This window comes from Etheostoma cragini, chromosome 4 (genome assembly GCF_013103735.1).
Source record: "Etheostoma cragini isolate CJK2018 chromosome 4, CSU_Ecrag_1.0, whole genome shotgun sequence".
NCBI classification, from domain to species: Eukaryota; Metazoa; Chordata; class Actinopteri; order Perciformes; family Percidae; genus Etheostoma; species Etheostoma cragini.
Window position 1 is genome coordinate 15,571,459 of NC_048410.1, and position 18,438 is coordinate 15,589,896.

Below are 18,438 nucleotides of genomic sequence, written 5' to 3' on the forward strand. Positions count from 1 at the left end.
TCCTCCGTCAATAAAGAAGGGAAAAATACATAATTTTGTAAGTTTCACCACAAATTCTGCCAGCAACATTTCTCTTCACACATTCTGTATATATACTCAAAATGTTTTTGACCTTTTCTGTCAGTTATTTTCTAATTTTAGAGAGATTTGCGTATCTTTGCCAATAACAACACTAACGTAGACCTTTCTAAAATTAATGTTACACCTTTTAACAATCCACAATAATAGATCCTGCTATTCAGAAAAAAATCAAGACCTTTCGTGTGCATCTTTTGACTCTTTAAGAATGATTCATTTTCCAACTTGAAATTAACATGATTTTTATTTTTCTGAGATTATATGTAGAAAGCATAATTGGCATTATTTACTAATACTAAAAGAATGGACACCTAGGGATATGAGCATTAATAATAATAGTAATAATAACAATAATAATATTAACAATACTAGTATTAGAGATAATAATATAATAATTTTACAAGCCCCAAGTTTATTTAACACTCTGTTAATCATATTATTGGAGTAAAACTATAAATACATGAATTGGATATGTTACTCAGAATCCTATCACATAAATTCTATGTTGTTTCTCCATTGGTTTCTTTGTCCAGTATGTGATCGTTCTTGTGGTTAGTTGACTCCTCTGATGCCAACTGTTGCCATTCAAAGCCTCCTCACAGTGGCACAGACCTCCTACCCCCTCCCTGAAACATTGTGGTACACCACACGTACATGTTTCACCCCCTGGTGGTCTTGAATGGCACTGGGACCATAACATACACAGCCCTCCTGACTCTGCTGCAGTGGACTGATCAACAAGAGTCTTATGAAGGTTCTGAGCGTTCTCAAACATTTTTTTTCTTCCCTAATCAACCAGTTTCATACTACAAATTGGTTTACATCATCCCTAGGCAGAGCTTTCTGCAGGTTGGACATGGCAGCTGTCTTCTTTATGCTGCGTCGGGATGCCTGAGCAAAACAATTTGAAAGGATATCTTAGATGGCTTAAAGGAGTACTCCAGTGTTGCTTCCTTAACATATTAAAGAATGTGTTAAAATATATCAAGTACCTACCTGAAGCTGGCATTAAAACAGATCATTTGATGAGCTTCTACGGGGTCTTTGTCATTATCATACAGGATATTGGTTCCCATATAGACCTACTGTATATGTTTTTGTTTGCATATTTATATCAGATTATAAAACATTGTCACACAAAAAAAAAAAAAAAACTAGTAAACTACACTCCATTTTTAAATACAAGACTCCAGATTGGATTTAGATTACAGCAGGACCAGCAAGTTACCAGAGAAGCAGTAGGTGATTGCAGCGGTCATTCTTACCGGGGTTGCATGCATGAAATATTATCCACATTAAGGGTCCACATGGGTTTAAAATCACTGACAAGTGCAGGTATTGTTAAAATCCCCCCCACCCTGAGAGAACTGTATCCAGTCTGAAAAGGGGCTCAGGGCTTAACAATGTTCCCCAAAGCTGTAAAAGACCTGTTTTTACAGGTAGAGTAGTACTTAACATGACGACAAGATCTTTGCTTGAACTTAGTGGAGTGCTCCTTTAAAGCATGTTTTAGTTCACTGCTAAAATTGTGACATGTTATCTCAGGGTTACAAACACTTTGACCAATAGTGTCACCACTTTATATATTTTAACCTTTGCAGGACCTTCATAGTCTTTTTTTCCTTATAAAAAAGACACAGGAATTTTTTGCACATCAAACTGACTGATCTTGGTAGTTATATGTGTTTGCCGATATCACTTTTAAAAGTAAGCCTTCTGTTTGATCTGTGGTAATAAAGAGTGACAGTACTTAACGTGTAGCTCTTCACTCCTTAAGTACTTGTCCAGAATCCAAAACACATAAACTGCAGCAGAGTGATGAGGATCGTAAATTTTCTCTTCCTCCCTCTGTCTCTCTTTCTCTCTGTCTCTCTCTGTCTCCTTCTTTCTCTCTCTAAAATGCCTCTCAACATCCGTTGTCGAAGATCACATATCCTCACATGTACTCACACACCACCGCCCACAAACTCATGTTGGGATAGGTTGTTGTTTTTGAGTTGTGTTTTTTTTATCTTCATGCTTTGCCTGTACCCTTCTTAAGTAATGCAGCTGATAGGTCAGGGTCTCTCGTGATTGCTCTCCTCCAGCCTTGTTGCTAGTCTTTATGTTATTCTGGTTTGTCCCTTCTTACCCTGCTGTCTTCTAGCTGGACTCAAGGGTAAGTGCTTCCCTGTAGCCGGCACAGCTCAGATAATCCCCGCCGATTATCTGAAATGCAACGTTCTTTCTCTCTTCTTTCCCTTCTTCTCCTTTTACACGTCTCGCCTCATGTCTTAGAAATTAGCTGAGAACATTTTTGTTTATGACAACCTCAACTTGAGGATCAAAGCATACGCATCCATTTGTGCCAGTATAGGATGCATGTATTTTATTCGGAAAGCTTATAATTTCACTCAGTTATGGTTAAAGTTGATATTATAGTCTTTACTGCATAATTGCCTTCTCTCTTTATTCATATTGGTGACTGGATCCCTCAGAGTAAAGCAATATGATGATAGAAATATGACCTATTAGAAAAGCAAGTGCAAAATTCTTATATTATGAGAAAGAGTTAATGTGTAAATGTATTATTAATACTATTATTTTCAAGAGCTGAAAACGAGCTGCTGATTTTTTTTATTGCTATATTATACCTAGAAAATAACAGATGTCTATATAGATTTATTTAAAAATAGAAGTGTAGATAAAGTGTGAATGATGATGGCAGTCTGTGATGCAGTTATCTTTATAAATATATTTCGTGCATGGGTGAAATCTGTTTTGACACATCTTAAGTGTTTGTTATGCTTTACTTCAGAGGGCTCAAAGGCTTTTAGTTCTTTTTCTTTAAACTTTTCTTAATGAGAGTTGGCAAATATGTACGCGGAGTATTCTGAATGCCAAAGAAAAGGAGTAGCTAATGCCGCCCCTTCTTACTATAAAATACTCCGGAACCCCCCCCCCCCCCCCCCCCCCCCCCCCCCCCCCCCCCCCCCCCACCTCAGTAGATGGGCCTGTACTGTAGATAGAAGTTAGACCGCTGTGACACCTCCAGAAAGGAGAGATCTCATTTTGATTTCTTTTGACTGCCCTTTGTTTGCCTGAATAGGAGAACACCTGTGTCATGTGTCCATACTGTTGTACAATTACAGGAGTTTTTATTCATTTCCCCCATCTCCCAGAGAATGATACAGTTTTGCCTCTGTCGGCTTCATGCTATTTATCCATGTACTTGCACCAAATTGTATTGCTACCCTATTAGAGTTCTCCGGTAGTGGTATGCCTGTTAGTGTGCTCTGTAGAGATCATGAATACACTGCCACATATTCAAGTATTGTCAACTTGCAAATGCGTAGAGGAAAATAATGGAATGCAAAACAAAATATGCAAATTTGAAAATGGGTCTGCAGATGTGCATGACATTTCAATGAAAAATCACAGCATGTGATCATTTAGATATGTATGCAAAAGTACTCCCCTATTCACTTTGGGAATTTTATTTATGGTTGAAGTCATTAATATTGTAGTAAGTAACAATAAGTAAGTAATGTTACTGTAGTATTGAGTGCATTCTGGACTTAAACTCCATTTCCTCATTTTATCCAACCGAAGAAGACATAGCCCACTCACTGTCTGTCATAGCCCAACCCCAGGCACCTTCTGTTCACTCTTTAGATGTAACTCTCTATCTTAACACTGATGCACAACATCACTCTTTTTTTAGCTTGATCCTGAGTACCTTCCTCTTGTGGTCATCCTTTTCATCCACTGTCTTATTGTCCCATTAAAAGGTTGTCTTACTCACAACATCCTCTTTCGTCCTACTAACACCCCATCATCCCATCATCCGGCACTGGTTTCACTTCTGTTGCCATTTATTGTCTTTTCTCAGTGTTTCTAGCCCTCACATGTTAACTGTCCTACTCTTTTACATAGTGACTTACTTTACCTATCTTGTCGCTCTTCCTTGACCTATCTCTTATTTCCATCGTCCACATTTTTGTCTCACAGGTTTTCCATCTCAGATTAGAGTTTAATAACAAGCTAATTTCCTGAAGCGTAACCCTCTGTAGGTTCTAGTTTTTTTAAAGCAAATTTCCCTGAATGTTTAACACCTGTACTACACCCTTTCTCATTAACTCTTACTGACTTGGAGAGTGACAGATTTTCTGCTTTATACGTTGCCCTGGCCCTGCCCAGCCAAGATCAGGCCTCTGCTTTCCACCCACACTCCCAAATCATCATCACTCATGTCAGTGTCTCATGGACATGACACCTGTCACTCACACCGATGACATGACTGCATTTCTTATCTATTTTATCCCATCCCATCCCCATCATTTTGTCTCTGACAGATGTGTTATTTATAGACTACGAGAAAGTATGGTCAGTTTAGTTAGTAGATGTTATCTTTTATCATTTAGAAAAGGAAAAAAAACGTATTACTCCACCATGTTTTAATCATCTATATGTACTGAGTTCATCATGGTGTCATTACTTTTTTTTAACACACTTTGATGTTACTAATGTTCTTTCTTCATTGAATTTCACAGAGCAGGTTTAGTTTTTTAAAAGTCCTCTTGATGGCAAAGGTTCTAAAATGAAACAAACAAAAATCTCAGAGTATGACTTTCGGATGATCCGTAACTGTAAAAAAATCTACAAATATTGATTACTTTTTAAAAGTTTTTTTTGAATCAGAACTTTATACTGTATCTCTACAGTGTGTTCAGATGATTTTTTTTTGCCATATTTCTGTCTTTTTTATTAGCACACGTCCCAATATTTGTCAGGACCTGAGTGACATTCAACAATGGCGAATGGCAGAATCTATTGAATACATTCAGAAGAATGCATCAAATTCTAAGTAGCACTTTTTGGATCTTTAGACATTTAGTGACCCTGCAAAACATCAGGGAATGTGACATACAAAGATTATTGCATGCACATACAATAGCACTCGTGCCTCTGAGCTAAGCGACAGATCAATAGAATCTCCTCGACCAATACATTAAATCTCTTTACGCTGTCTGACACAATGCAAGTTGACAATGTAAGCTGTAAGTGTTTATAATTTGCCCTTAAAAGTTGCAATAACAAATCCCTGTTGTTTCTGTGTTGTGACAAAGACTTTGCCTTTTCCCTAACTAATGTCTTCTCCTCTGAACCGTATTCTTTTCCTTGTGCCGTTGGCCGGATAGATGCTGACAGAGCTCAGAAACACGGAATGGATGAGTTTATCTCCGCTAACCCCTGTAGCTTTGACCATGCCTCGCTTTTTGAGATGGTGCAGCGACTCACGTTGGATCACAGGCTCAACGACACCTTTTGCTGCTTGGTGAGTGACTTGTGCCCGTTATAACGCCACCACCTAATTTATTCATGGCAGTGAGCTGGTTTTGTTAGTTGATACTCAGTAATGCAATCCCAATCTGTGTTTGCATTGTGCAGGGATGGTTTAGCCCAGGCCAGGTGTTTGTCTTGGATGAGTACTGTGCCAGGAATGGAGTTCGAGGTTGTCACAGACATCTGTGTTACCTGCGTGATCTACTGGAAAGAGCAGAAAGTGGAGTTATTATTGACCCCACTCTTCTTCACTACAGCTTCGCTTTTTGTGCCTCCCATGTCCATGGGAACAGGTGTGCCCTAATCCCTTCTTTGAAAATATATTTGCTTTGTAAGTGACATTGTTGAACAGGATTTGAAAGAACATTAAGATCACAATATAAATTGTATTCCTTTAGGCCAACTGATATGTTGTAGGCGGGCACACAAAATCTCCATAAACACTGGACAAGAACAGAAAAGTGAATTCAGCCTTATCAAAGACATCCTAGGCATTTTTTGTCTTCCGTCCATTTAATTTTCTCATATATTTATGTTTGTTTATTTTTATGTAATATTTGTGCAACTTTTTGTGTCACGTTATGTTGTTAATCAATTGTGTATCTCTACACATTTCCTTGTTTTCTACCATTTTTCTTTGTTTTCTTTTCTCTCTGTCCTTTGTTGGCATAGTCTCTTACTGTCATTATTATTCATCCTCCCATGCGTCCGTTAAAGTCAGAGAGGGCAGCAACAATTACTGGGGGCCGCTGGGCTATGAGGCCCTAATGTCCCCAAAGAGCTCCCAAAGCCCAGATCCTCGCACAAGCTCTAAACAAGCACGCATATTCACGTTTAGAAAGAGAAAGGATTCCAAAATACCACTCTGCCAAGGGCAAAAAAGGTGAGACATTGTCATTTTTTGTATGTGTAACAAAGGGAACTCAAGAAACACATCTCACACAATTTGTCAGTTTCTTTGGGAGCTCTAAGCTTTCTGCCGGTGTTTTTTTTGCTTTTGCTCCTGTCGGTCTCAGATGAGAGGTTGCATAACATGAACCTCTGCTTGGTTTCAGCTGGGTTTAAGTATTTGGGTGTGATCCTTTATAGGCCAGACGGGCTGAGCACAGTGAAAGTGGATGAGAAGGAGCGCTTTGAAGACATCAAGGAGCGGTTGCGTGTGATATTGGAAAACCAGATTGTAAATTTCAGGTGACTGCCATCTTGCCAACAGCACATAACCACAAAAGTCCCAAAACATTATGCCTATCTGTATTTTATCACTGTTTATTATGACATTTTCTGTCTACATCTTGCCTTTTAGATATTGTTTCCCCTTTGGTCGTCCAGAGGGAGCACTGAAGGCCACTTTATCTTTGCTGGAGAGGGTTTGTAAATATACAGTATATAGCCATATGTATATATACCCCGTGAAACAGCAACTGTGATGTAATAAAACAGGTAACATAACTCCTCTTCACTGTTGCCTGTAGGTCCTGATGAAGGACATTGTTACCCCAGTTCCACAAGAAGAAGTTAAAGGAGTGATCCGCAAATGTTTGGAGCAGGCCGCTCAGCTCAACTACGAGCGGATTAAAGAATATGCTACAATCGAAGGTAACCAAAAACACACAATAACATTTCTTAATGATTGCCGGAGTATGTATTAATGATATGATAAAAAATTCACTAAAAAAATCATACTGATCATTAATATGTGAGTGTAAACAATGCTGAAGTTCTCAGCCTGTGGTTGTGAGTGCAAACAAATAGGAAAAGACACTTTTTTCTTTTAGACAATGGACTTTGAGGTGTCATGTTTTTACTCCAGTATGCAATTGTCACTGTTATTAATTTATTTTCACATGGTGAAGTCACTTATATGGTATATTTGTGTCCATAACCCAAATGATTTGTGGCATCCCAAATTATTTGTGACAGTTTGTTGGTCACTTTCTGTCTCTCAGTCCAATAACTCTCTCCTTTGTTTCAGGCCTGCTTTAGCTCTGTGCTGTTCTGTAGATCAAGTTGGCTTTTGTGTAGAGGTGTGTGAGTAAAAATGCATTCAAATCCAAAGCCCTGAAATCTGTTGATGTGCTGATCTCTAATTGTGCCTTGACCATTCAAGCTATGTAGTATTAAGGCCTCTGACATTTGATGATTCAGCTTAACTGAATGTCCTCACTGAGCTCCCAGTCGATTTAAACTTCTCATACTGTAGCTCCAATCTCTCTGATTCCTCCAGCTGACTCTGCCCGCCCCCTTTACTCCACTGCTTTGAAATACTAGCGGCTCTCCTTTCACCTCAATCTTATGTTCTTGCTAAAGACCGCTATCTTCCTCTCCCTCCCTGCTCCCTGCTCTGTTTTTTTCTCCTCTCCCAGTCGTGGGCTTTGCCACATTTATCACTTTATTTGTTGTGATAAGTGGCTTTTAACCAAAGGAATGCTGGGATTGAACATCTACAAACCAGCATCATCCACCTGCATGTGCTTTGAGACCTAACAACATGGCCTTTCTTTATTGGCATGGATTACATATCAAAAATGACATCAATGGCAAGACATTTTATGATGTCTTATTCTCTCTCACTGTCTCTTTTCTTCCAGTATTCCCCATCAATTGCATTGACATGCATTTTGCATATTTACATAGAAAACTCTGATATTGTTTATGCCTTAAAAGAAATCCCTCAGAGTGCTAAAGATACTAAGGATCCAGACCTTGCTATCTTGCCATGTATGTTGATCTACTTTCCACTGTCCTTGTTAGGGTGCCTGTTTTGAAATAAACCAAACATTTGACTTTGCCTCCTGGCCAACAGAATGTCGTTTTCATCTGGACAGCCCTCTTCCCATCAGCCTCTGACCTCTAGCCTTCCCACCTCTGACCCCAGCCTCTTGCATGCCCCAATCCTTTTTTATAGGAAAAAAGAGGGAAATGTTTGAGCACCCTGTCTTCTGCTTGGCGTCTCAAGTGATGGATTTAACCATCCGTGAGTACCTTCATCATCCTCTCCCCAGTCTCTCTCCTTCTTCTTGTTGTAAGCGCTCTGTCACCTCATCCCCCTTCTGCCTCTTCTCTTCCTTTAGAGATGTTGCTCCTGCCATGCTTGTTTTTATCTGTGCCTTTTGTCTGTGAGAGTGAGTGGGGAGTGCACCAGTCGAGAGATCTGAGCAGTACCACACTGAATCAGTTGGGGTCCTTTTTTAGTACCATCTGTTTGTGATGGACATGAATGAGCAGTCTGGTCTGTTAGCTTCTTTCTTTTGGTTGGATGCCCATTCCTTTGACTTGAATGCATTTTTACATTGCTTACATTGTTATCTCCTCCAGTCATTTGGTCTGATCATGTTTCAGTGGTGTGCTGTGCCAAACAGGTAGGCTTTCCTTTCACCGTGACACCACAGATAGTGAAGGAGCATCTGTCAACAGAACTATGGTATAGGGAGGACAGGTCAAGGTGTAGGGTGTATGGATTCAGCAGCTCCTATTTGTGTATCAAATTTATTCAAATCAACTCAAGTCACCCAGTGTGTCCTGTCTATGATCCTGGCAGCTGTTTGTGTGTCTTACCTGTTTATAATAGTTTGAGCTTTGTCTGTTTGTTAACGAACATCTTATCAATTTTTTTAATTTCCAATTTTTTTCACAGGCTTATATTTCAGTGTTTCTATGTTTTATTGAATGTGTTGTGACGTTTGTCTGTTGCCTAGAAACCTCACTCCCAGGAGCTGAAATCGTCCTAGCAGATTCTTTGAAAGAGTCACATGGTGATGAATAACAACTTTGAGCTCCCCCCCCCCCCCCCCGTTGAAACGTGAAAATAACTCTAGAACCGTGCTAATTCTAAACATCTCCTCTTTATCTTTTCTCTCCCTTTTTCTCGCTGAAGTTGAGAAAGGTCAAAAGGATCAAAAGGATCCAGGTGAACCCATGTTTAGCTTGTGGTTTAGCCACAGTGCACGCATACACGTACATGCACACACACAGAGACCTAACCCTTCCACAAACATGTTTTTGTGAATAGATACAGCACATCTGCATGTATGCACATAATTTACCTGTGGCACATGTTCCATAGAGTATATTATACACCATTGTAATATACAAACTCATTCAAGTTACCAAATGTCTCAGCATGTTTAAGCATCTTTTTTACAGTATCAAGTAAATACTTTGTAAATAGTATTACACTACATAATTGCAGATTGTGAAATAATGTTTAGTTTGTTCTGGAAGTTTTCTTTGTATTTACATTTTGCATTTCTGTGTAGCTTGTATTCACAGAACATGTCACAAAAAAATACATTGAATTAACATTTTTGCATAAAGATTGATAGAGTAATACAGTCTTTTACCAAAAAAGTCACATATTTGCCTACATGTTCAAATCAAAAGGGGAAGGAAGGGCATAAGCAGAATTTTAATGTAACCCTTATCATCTACTGTAACACATATTAAGAAATATAATTTAATATATAATAATTTCTACTAAAGATTTTGCTAGTATCATGTATTACCTTATATGCTTACCTTATTAGACATTAGATACTTAAAGGGTCAAACAAACAATTCATATGGCTGGATACGTTTAAAAAAAAATCTTTAGCTTGTTTATCTTATATTTTTTTGTAATTTTGGTGAATTGACCCTTAACTGTTCCACAGTATTCAGACACATTGGATAATGGTGTTCTGTGTTCAACTAATGCCATAATAGATATACTGTATTTGGACACATACTTTATAACTTCTGATTGAAATGCGTTCACCATGCTGATGAAGCCACAAAGGCCCCCTATGCTTTTTTTCCAGACCAAATCATGATACAAACATTTTTCAGATCTGATCCCAGTGATCGAAATTCACAGGGCATTATGACCACAGAATATATTTACTGTAATACAAATCCATGTGATCCGTCCATTAGTGTTGATTTAAGGTCCTGAAATACAATATCTCAAGCCTTTTGATATCTCAGATTTCCCCTAATGACAAACTTTACTTGACGATGGAAAGCGTAACCTAAAGTAGCAGATTGGGGTTTCTTTAATCTATTTTAAAACCAGGACCCCAAAATAGATTAATGTTTCCATTTGGCTTACATACAAATACCTGAGGAATATTTGAGAAAATACTACAACTTAGTATAAAATTAGTGAAAGCATCAAAATACCCCCATTTAGAAATGCAATGTAAAAACCACTACTGTTTTATATATGTGCTTTTGATTTGTGCAGCCATTCAGTTCCATGTTCAATAACATGCATATCATTCCACATATTCGTACTGTTTGAATAATCCTATTTCATGGCGTTTAACTGTTTAATCAGATCATTCTGTCAGGTACAAGGTACAAGCAAGTAATATGGAGCTTTTGCAAATTTCAGACCAACGTCCATAAGTGTAAGAGAGCCAAAGCAGTTTAGTGCACAAAACTTAAGTAAATGGCAAATCCAACTTCACCACACTGTAAAAATATTCAATAAAACACACCTGTAATGCAAGATGGTAGCCTTGAAACCATATGTATCTGCGAGCTCATGGTACATTTGCCCTAGCAGATACGTCTGGCCCCCATTCCATTCAAACAGATTTTCAGCTGCCCAGATCCAGCGGACCAGTCAAAACCAGTTTAGGACGATGTCTTACAGAGGGTAGCGTCATGCTTGAATGTAGTTACCAAATGTAACTAGGATTCTCCGTCCAACACAACGCCCCAGGCTAAAAAAAACTCAGATCAAACTGTCACACCAGGCGGTGCTGTAGGATTTAAGATTCTAGTACTGCCTTTCCTATTTCTTGCCTTAATATTTTTCAGAAACACATTTTTGTGAACAGTTCACAAATGTTCAGACTGAAATGTTCAGACAGAAATGTTCAGACTGTTATACTACTTTACTATTTGAGAAAGTTTGTGACCAAGCAGATATTTCTTTTCCTGCCTCATAATGGACCAAGCACCGTCCTATCTTGCATGGGTCACTCAGAGCTTCGTCCTTTTGTTGTTCTAAATGGCTGTAGGTCTAGTCAGTGGTGTCTAGAGGCATTTTGGTCCGCACTTTATGAAAATTGACATTCAACTGTCCATTTGGAAATATATCTGGTGATGCCAGGCAAAATAATCTATGACCTGCTTCAAGAAAGTCACTTTGTTTAGTATTTTATATATCTGCACAGATATAAATGAAATTGTTGTTACCTTTTTAAATTTCACTCAATAGCAACATAAGTAGTGAGTAAAACTAAGATTTCTAGTCTCTCATATAGTAGAGTAGAACAATGTTTGGATAGGAATTGAAAATCTTAAAGTTAATTTAATGGAAAACTTTAAAAAGAAGTAATACATTATTTTTACAGTGTGTATTCATTGAGTGTTTTTTTCACCATGCCATGCGACAGCTCCTTATACAGATGGCGTATTCAGTACCGCCTCACAGTATGCATGTTTTTGATGCCACATTGCATCTCCATCTCAATGTCACTACTCTTGTGCCTGGTAGTCCTCTAACTTAAATCTGACATTCCTACAAACACATTAGTTATGTTGCTTCATGTCATGCAGCCCAAAATGAACATAAAGTAGAACACGTTTTTACTTGTTATGAGGGTATGGTATATAAACATCACAGTGTAAGCACTGTGTTTATACTTTTATTAAGTGGGTCAAAAATATAGACAGGAAAACATTTTTGAATAGTCATAAAAATCCCCCTGGAATCCTTCTCTGTGCTTGACTAACCACTCATCCCTCATCCTCATCCTTTTGTCTCAGAGAACGTAGGCCGCTTAGTCACACCTGCCAAAAAACTGGAGGAAACAATTCGCCTGGCGGAGTTAGTCATAGAGGTCCTCCAGCAGAACCAGGAACACCATGCGGAGGTGAGTGAGAACCCTCTCCTCCTCTCCTCCTCAAAACACATTCCCTCTATACTCTCACTCTTATCTCACTCCGTCCCTCAGCAGGGAGTTAGTCTTATCACCAGCCTTCTATAAATAAAGCTGCTTTCATCTATGGGTGACTAAAAAATTTAATTTAGGAGAGCTCTAATTGGTGTTCAGCAGACCATGGCTACATGGAATCAGAGTGCCATGTTTAAGCAGAGACAGTAAATTAGACATGAAATGATATAATGTTTGCAGTTCTTTCCTCTGTTTACAGCTCATTCCTCAGTGTTGCAATGTTACATAAGCCATCAAAAGTCGTAATATTTTATACATAGTCAAGTATAAACAGAAGGCAAAAGTGTTCCATTTGGCACAATTAGAAGACAAAATAACAAACGGTGGAAGAAGTACTCAAATATTTTACTTAAGTAAATGTACAGATACAACAAAGTAGTAATATACCATTCAAAATCCTGCATTTAAAATCCTACTAAAGGGGTTGCATTTAAAATACTGAATAAAGAAGTGGGCGGGTATTTCCTCCATGCGACTGTCACATAACATTCACCAATGTGTGAAATACGGACTCCAATATGTGAAAAACTGACTCTTTGCTACGGTCATTGCCGTCTGATACTGCACAAAAGGCACTGACATGCACTAACATGCGCGCATGGTCGGATCGGCGATCAAAACAAAGAACCAGAACAGAGAAGCTTGAAATGTAACACACACAGAGGGAGTATGAGTTCATTCTCTGCTCAGGACGCCGTTATTCCACTAAAGCTTTACACAGCAAATATTTGTTTGCTGCTATACTAATGTTCAGAATATCAAATAGAGAACCTTTTAGATAGACGTACAGAACTAAGTATCACAAGTAAAAGGGCTTGTTCCAGAGAAAATAATATTGTACATTTGCATTGCATTATGCAGTCAAAACCACCTGGGAAGTTTAGAGGTGAAGTTCAATTACATCCAAAACATTTGTTTTTGGTAAGGTTTCATAAGAAAAAAAAGGTTTAAAGGACTAGTTTAATTTATAACAATGCATTGTTTTAAAAGCTTATCAAATGTTTTATGGATGCAAAATATTAATCTGAGTAATTGTAACTATATCAATCAGATAAATATAAGTTCAAAAGTTCAAAATTTCTCTCTGAAATACAGTAACTTCTAATTTGACTTCTAAAGTAGCATTTCCACCACTGAAAATAGTCTATTTATTGCATCCTGTTTGCTGCAATAAACACTGAGCCAGTAGGAAAGTATGATGAGCATGTTGTGTAGATCTGAAAGTGATCCACTGTGATCTTAAAATATACAGATAAAGCAGTTTTATTGTATCTCTCTGAATATGCTTGACAGGCGGCAGTCACAAGTTCTGGAGATCAATCGGTACAGTATTTTTATTTATTTTTCCTCTTCAGTCCCCATCACGACCCCCTGTATGGCATGTGCGCCACTATGGCAAGAGGCACTTTTTCTAGGCAGAGAATGATCTCACAGATACTGTAGCAATGGGTGGGTTTTAGGCATAGGAGTGAGAGCAAACATGTTATAAATTAAAAGGCACTGTAGCTTGCACAACATAATTGTGATCATAAAGCATGTTCATCGGGCCATAAAGAGGTTTCCTTTCTCTCCAAGCATGCTGAACCAGCAAATTTCCCGAAGTATGCTCCATGTGAATCTTTTGAAGTTTGATCCACCATAAACATTTGTTTCCCCTCCATCCAACTATTAATTTCACAGTCCGCACTTGTTCAAGCATTACTTCCCCAGCTTCTTCTCTTCCATCCCTATCCGCTGTCTATTCGTAGTTTAAAAACCCCTTTTAAAAGAAATGCCTCAAAAATACATTATTGTTCTGTACATCTTCCTGTGAGCTCACTGTCATATGATTGGTGACTGTCCAAGCAGGGAAAAGAGGTATGTAGTAAAGTTGAATGGAAAATCTCCCATAATGCTTTGTGCATGTCCAGTAGATGATGCCACCTCTCCTTCCCCCTCTGCATCAGTACACTCCCTCAAGATTGATCCCTTGACATGGTTGCATTGTTAGCACTGTAGTCTGTCTGGCTGATCATTGGGTCCTCCCCCTAGAGCTTTCAGGGTCCTGGATGTGTCCCTTAACCTCTATCAAAGGTTGGAGGCCACTCCGCCTGGCGACCTTTGCGCGTTTTTCCCTCCCTCACCTTTTGGAAACCTATGCAGTCCTTCCCTTTAATGCCTCCCCCCATCCACAATGAGAGTATTACTCCTTGAGTGTGATGGAGAAGAGCTTTGTTTGCTGCCTGTTTCTCTAGTACTAGAACTGTCAAGCATTTTGTTTAATATGGGGGAATGGGCAGGTAAGTAGACAGGTAAGTCAGGTTTTACTGCTATTGTGGTGGTGAAGCCAAATAACAGAAAAATGGTAAAAGAAATAAAGCATGTGCCATAAGTTGACAACATGTTAATCTGAATGATACGCAAATAAGCCAAACCAAGACTGCCAGCAAAGCAACTACTGTACTCCTGCTGTCAAAGGACAAGGACAACCTGACTGTGCTAGAAAACAGTCAGCTGAATCTCAGACTTACAATACAACAACTTCCAATTGGAACGAACACACTTCAACACTAGAGATGCTGTATGCTGTAGTCTTTGGCGTGCCTAGTCAAGGTGCATGAGTCACATTCACATCAGTAGGCTATGGGTTTGATAGTGATGTGAATGGTGGACCCCATCAGAGAGAAAAGCATGCATGGAGCTCAACATTTGCATGATAACCTACCGTTTGATTATTTTGCTTAGATGTACACTTCTTTACTCACAGTGAATCCCACGTTTAAGTCCTAATCAATAAGAGCATTGAATGAAATTTCTATGCGTATGCAATGGGAAAACACACACACTCAGACTCCCACACACACGCCACAGTATCTGTCCGCTCTTTTTACCAAAGACGATACAGATTAAACAAACCAGATATGACGTGCAATATAATGAGCTGTAGAGGTGCTGGAAGGTGGATTGTTTTCTAAACTCTGGTTTGAGCCAGGCAAGTGGTTTCCCCCTATTTCCAGTTTTATGCTAAATTAAGACAACTGGCTTCATATTTTATGGGACAAAAATGTGAGAATTATGGGACAATCAGAAGAGAAATATCACTCTTCTCATCTAACTCTTGGAAACAAAGTGAATAAGCATTGGTTCCCCAAAATCTTGAACTATTCTTTTGATATACAGTACAATAACAAACCCGTTGAGCTCCACTTGTGTGTATTATTCTCTCCTTCCTTGTCTTTTGTCCTTGCGTCATCTCATCTCTTAACTGGAGTCTATGTTCACCTGTTTGCTGTCCCTCGTGCTGTATCTCTAGGCATTTGCATGGTGGACAGACCTCATGGTGGAACATGCAGAAAACTTCCTGGCCCTCTATGCCATCGACATGGATGCCGCTCTGGAGATCCAGTCCCCTGAGAGCTGGGACAGTTTCCCTCTGTTCCAGCTGCTCAATGACTTCCTCCGGACAGACTGTAAGCTCCTACATTTATTTTGTAGACACTTCAGGTGTTTTTTTGCTTTAACAAAGACATTAATGTCTTTCTGTCACTGTCCCTTTTTTCTTCTTTTTTTTTACACAGATCATTTGTGCAATGGAAAGTTCCACAAACACCTTCAGGATCTGTATGCTCCTCTGGTGGTTAGATATGTGGATCTGATGGAGTCCTCCATAGCACAGTCAATTCACAAGGGATTTGAGCGAGAGTCCTGGGAGCCTGTAAAGTAAGGAGCCTCTATCTTCACATCTAGGTTGTAGGATGGTTGGCGATGCAAGGCTTTTATATTCCGATGACTGACTATGAGGAGGCGGAGGAATCTGGTAGAGCAGCTGTAACGTTCACCCAGGCTTCCTGTAGGTTCACTTTTAAAGATTGAGCCAAGAGTGGGCGGAATAACCTATTTTTCTAATGAAAGAAATGGATTATTCATTCTGAAAATAGTCTTTGACTAATGTATGTGTCTTAGCAATTTCTCTCCAAAACATTGCAGTCAGGGCAACACCTAATATCTCTGTTTTGTTTTGTGAACTAACCTTCATAACGTGTGCTTTGACTTGTTGCCAGAAACAAAAGGGCCTCCAATGTGTTATGTTGCTATTATAATTTATTTGTTGTGGCGTTCACACTTTCACATTTTTTATTGCAAAGATTGTATTTAAGATTTATTGAGGTTTTGGTCTTTATTTGTGTTTATTCTTTTCAGTATTAAGTTTTTTTTGCATTTAATACAGTATATGTGTGCATCATGAGTCATCTTTACTGTGTAGGTCTTTGATTCTTACTGTCAGTCTTGTTTATGTGTGCAACTGTACGTTCCAGTCTTCACCTAATTTCAGATTTTACGTTCCTTTTATAATGAGTGTTACATGGCTTTCTGCAGCTCCCACACCACTGTTATGGATTCTTTTTTTCTTTTTGTCTGTCTTTTCTGCAGGAGTTTAACAAGTAATCTGCCCAATGTGAATCTACCAAATGTGAACCTCCAAATTCCCAAAGTACCAAATCTGCCAGTGCCAGTAGCAGGACTATCAGTTAACCTTCCACAAATGCCTAGCTTTTCTACCCCGTCATGGATGGCTGCTATATATGACTCTGAGTGTGTATTCAACTAGTTTACTTTAGAAATATTAAGCAAGCAGAGACTGCCTTGGTATGAAGATGCCTCCGCTAAATAACATTCAAAAATTAAACATAAAAAAAAACCAAAAACAAAATTTCTTCTGTATGACTTTCACTTATACAACAAATGTTGAATGAGATGAATTTCACTATGTCGTGAAATATGATGTATCTTCTATAGATACTCAATGATGATGTCCATGTTCATGCCAAGTGCACTCTGAGAGGTGTTAGAGTAGATGGGGTTCTGCTTTCTAAAATGAGAAATGCTCTCCTTTGCATCAACATGCATGCCGTTGAGCTGAGGTGTGGAGATACAGGCCAAAACACTATACATATGTTAATGTGATATATTGCTCCAAGGCTATTTGGAAACATTTGTAAGTCAACATCTCCGGTCTACAAGAAATCTAATTACCCAGTGTTGTTGTCCACAGACATTTGCTCTAGTGATACTGAGTGCACTGTAGATCGTACATGGCCTTAGATTCATCTCTGACCACCTGCTAGTAGTCTGATTGGGAAAGAAGATAATTGGTTTTGATTGGAGATGATAGCACGGAGAGGCCGGGCGGCTGGTGTTCAGACATCTTCCTCTTCGTTTTATCACCTCCCCTCCTGACTCCACATTTTCCTGCAGCACTTTCCCAATGAGCTCTACTCAGGATGCCATAAAAGGTCTGCATGGTTTGTTTAATAATTCTTCTAGGGACCCCACCAGCCTGGGGACATGGATGTTGAGAGAGGGCCTGTGATGAATTTGGACATTTCTTGGTGTGGAAACAGAACTGGCCCCTGAATGCCATTTTTACATGCCCTCCCTCACTCCTCCATTCCCTACTCCTTTGTTTTGACACAGTGTGATACGCTGCTGTATCTGCAGTGACTTTACCTGCATGTGGCCACTTCACATCCCTGCCAATAATCATACTCTACAGCATGGTTATTGAAATGTCACAGTACATCCTGCTCACTCCTTTGCAGCCATATACTGACTGTCCAAAAACACTTGAATTGAGACAGACATTTGGAAAAACCAGTCAGTATATGGTTGGAGTATAATTTGGCTGTGTTTAGGTGTGGGGGAAAAGCATCCTCCTCTGCACCTGTCACAACTCCACCCTAACCTCCTCTCTCCAGCAGGGTGACCTTTGTTTTCTGACATGTGTGTGTGTGTATGTATGTGTGTGTGTATGTGTGTGTGTGTGTGTGTGTGTGTGTGTTTGGGTCAATGGCAGTAATGGCTCCGGGACGTCGGAGGACCTCTTTTGGAAGCTAGACGCCCTCCAGACTTTCATCAGGGACCTGCACTGGCCTGAGGAGGAGTTTGCCAAACACCTCGAGAGTCGCATCCAGCTCATGTCGAGCAACATGATCGAGAACTGCGTCAAGCGGTGCGTTGTATGTTCATGCATGAAAAGAAGACAGACTGACAGAAACAGAAATATTTAGGCACCAAATGTTGGGAATTAACTCTTTAATGAATATTTTATATT

The 18,438-nt window shown here is 39.2% G+C and overlaps 1 protein-coding gene across 17 annotated transcripts in view; it reads left to right on the plus strand.

Moving 5' to 3' along the window:
- Positions 1–18,438, plus strand: part of cadpsb (Ca2+-dependent activator protein for secretion b) — a 58,691-nt gene that overhangs the window by 32,685 nt on the left and 7,568 nt on the right. The window contains exons 12-26 of one of the 17 annotated variants that reach the window (XM_034870225.1): positions 2,225–2,236; positions 5,259–5,395; positions 5,509–5,696; positions 6,125–6,286; positions 6,493–6,594; positions 6,707–6,770; positions 6,876–6,999; positions 8,309–8,377; positions 12,160–12,266; positions 13,641–13,670; positions 14,196–14,204; positions 15,640–15,796; positions 15,905–16,046; positions 16,758–16,919; positions 18,181–18,336. In XM_034870225.1, the coding sequence (XP_034726116.1) occupies positions 2,225–2,236; positions 5,259–5,395; positions 5,509–5,696; positions 6,125–6,286; positions 6,493–6,594; positions 6,707–6,770; positions 6,876–6,999; positions 8,309–8,377; positions 12,160–12,266; positions 13,641–13,670; positions 14,196–14,204; positions 15,640–15,796; positions 15,905–16,046; positions 16,758–16,919; positions 18,181–18,336 (1,621 nt within the window). Of the gene's footprint in view, positions 1–2,224; positions 2,237–5,258; positions 5,396–5,508; positions 5,697–6,124; positions 6,287–6,492; positions 6,595–6,706; positions 6,771–6,875; positions 7,000–8,308; positions 8,378–9,277; positions 9,311–12,159; positions 12,267–13,640; positions 13,671–14,195; positions 14,205–15,639; positions 15,797–15,904; positions 16,047–16,757; positions 16,920–18,180; positions 18,337–18,438 lie in introns of all 17 variants that reach the window. The other 16 variants (XM_034870228.1, XM_034870226.1, XM_034870230.1 and 13 more) reach the window with 16 other exon arrangements.